Below are 2,500 nucleotides of genomic sequence, written 5' to 3' on the forward strand. Positions count from 1 at the left end.
CAGTACCATTTTCCAAACGTATGAATTGAAAACCATAACTGGACATCTATTTTTTTAGTAATAACCAAGCATGAACTCGCTTTCATGGAAGAATAGTTCATGGAAATAAGGAGCGAGTTTCTTCTGAAATTAATGCATATCCAACTTTCTCGATAAAATCCGGATTCAGACTATGATCATTTCCACGCAATTTTCGATGGGAAAAAACAAAACTGAGTAAAGAATACCTATTCATTTAAAGAATTACCCATGCGAATATTAGGTCTGCTAAACGATAAAAATATAGCTGTCAGATATAAGTGCTGACTCATCTGATCAGCATCACTAAATGTATATATCGAGGATTGCCTGCAGGCGCTCCAGTTGCCAAGGAATAAGCAAGAGGCATAGTCGTCTCACCAGCCCAACAGCTGTCTTCTGTGGGCCCTGGCTGAGGAAGCGAGTATGCTCACAGTCCAGCAGATAGTGCTGTATGGTGGCACTGGCGCCCCACAAGGTCAGCATAGTCAAAAGTGGGTATGATCTACCACGCACAAGGGTAGCCTGTTCTAAGTCTGTGAAGACTGACTTCGGCATTCTTTGATATTCTTTGAGAGAGTATCAGTGGCTCATAGCCTGTGGCGTCTGAGTACCAACTGGCCGAAGAGGAGGTTCTCGCTTCCTCTCTATAGCGCTGCATGATACCGACCAGCCCTGCAGTGCCGTTTGCGCCTTAGCGGCTCTCGGCTAGGATGAACGACCTGCTCATTCAAGGGTTCATCCCTGCTGTTTTCTGCCAGCCTTTCAGCAAGCTCATTCCCTCTTAAGCCCACATGGCTTGGGATCCAGTTTAGTATGACGCGTCTACCCTGAGCCAGGATTCTCTGAGCAATGGTGAGAATTATGGTCAGGAGATACACGTTGTCGAGGGGTTTGCTATGCTGCAGGCTGTCAATTGCTGCCATAGTCTATGTGTATGACAGCATACCTGTTTCCCTGAGCTGCATGGGCTATGGCTTCCGTGAGTTATAGACTTAGCAAGGAGGAAATATTTAAAATCAGACTTAGAAAGCTGCAGCAAGTATATAGACAAAATAATTAAGAATTTTAGAGGTAATGTCTGAGTGTATATACGGTTGTAGTCTCACTGATATCTTTAAAGATGCTGCAGTCTTCCCATGTAGTTAAAGATAACCAAAAATAATATATCTTACTGTTGACAACAGCATAATGCAGCAAAGCGTAGGCGTTAAGTAACCTTATAGGATTTATTTTTAATCGGAAGGGACTGCGATGTGGTCTACGACGTTAAGCTGAATATTTACCATTTTCTATATATATGTTGAATCACAGAAAACGCTGAAATGACAAGGGCTCCTATTGTATATTGTTTAGGATAGCTATCTTGTTTGGATCATTGTAACAACGATCTGACGGTAATGACCTTGAAAAAAAACGTCTCTTTGGTATAATTTACGCATTTCATTATAAGATATGTACATCTTTAATATACAAACACCCAACCCACATCCCCATAACATTGAAACCATCATGTAAAAGAGAAAATACCCCCCGCACTACATTGGAAGATTTCTGAAGAAAACAAATACAGTAACACAGAGAAAAACAAAAACCTTCGGTCCACAAGGAATGCAGTCCGGTCAGGTCAGGTCAGGTCAACTTCCGCTTGACCCCGGCGGAGTAGACAGCAGGTAGACTGGATCATCCTTCAGTTCCACATTGGGGTCGTAGCGCTGCAGGATGCTGATTTCTTTGGGCTTCAGAATTCTGTGGGAGAAAGGGAGGAAATTGGGATGGCTTGTCGAGGTCACAAATGTTGTCGAGTTCTGTCTTAAAGGATTGGGAATATTCCAAGCCGGCCATACACACAACCCACACGCATTTACGCATCTATATCTATCAATCTATCGAAATATTTATCTATTTGCCTCCCTGTCTGTCTCTAAGTGGTCTCAATCTCATTACATAATGTATCTGATAGGCCTACATTATCTCAAACCCACCCAACAAATCCACAAATATCAATTATTCTCAGAGAACTCGGTCCATCTCATTACATAACGTATCTAATTGGGCGTACATTACCCCCCCCCCCTCCCCCGAAAAGTCCACAAAAGTCAATCATCATTCCCAGAGAAGAAAACTCGTTCCATCTCATTACACAACGTATCTGATAGGCCTACATCAACTCAACCCCCCCCCCACCCCACCCCCCAATAAAAAAAGTCCCCAAAAGTCACTCATTACGAGAAAAGAACTAACTGGACTCGAACTCCGGTACTCACGTGAAGGGGGAGAAAGGCCAGCCAACGAGCAGCAAAGGTGTTCCGTGCACTTTGATTCGCCACACTGACTTGTGTTCGCCGCGTGTGTCCAGGTCCCAGAGCTTCAGACACTGGTGGGAGAGAGAGAGGGAGAGGATGAGGATGAAGGTGAGGGTGAAGAGGGTGGAGGGTGAGGGTGGAGGGAGAAGAGGGTGAAGGGGGAGTGGTGAGGGTGA

At 44.3% G+C, this 2,500-nt stretch overlaps 1 protein-coding gene across 1 annotated transcript in view; it reads right to left on the reverse strand.

Annotated features, from left to right (window-relative positions):
- Positions 1-2,500, reverse strand: part of LOC122260484 (protein O-linked-mannose beta-1,2-N-acetylglucosaminyltransferase 1) — a 31,009-nt gene that overhangs the window by 16,945 nt on the left and 11,564 nt on the right. Inside the window, exons 15-16 of the mRNA XM_086541563.1 lie at positions 2,286-2,395; positions 1,614-1,767 (exon numbers count right to left, since the gene is read on the reverse strand). Coding sequence (XP_086397689.1) covers positions 1,656-1,767; positions 2,286-2,395 — 222 coding nt within the window. The 3' untranslated portion in view covers positions 1,614-1,655. The remainder of the gene's footprint in view (positions 1-1,613; positions 1,768-2,285; positions 2,396-2,500) is intronic.

The sequence above is a fragment of the Penaeus japonicus genome, unplaced genomic scaffold, assembly GCF_977035675.1.
Source record: "Penaeus japonicus unplaced genomic scaffold, GWHDUDI00000001_assembly GWHDUDI00000011, whole genome shotgun sequence".
NCBI classification, from domain to species: Eukaryota; Metazoa; Arthropoda; class Malacostraca; order Decapoda; family Penaeidae; genus Penaeus; species Penaeus japonicus.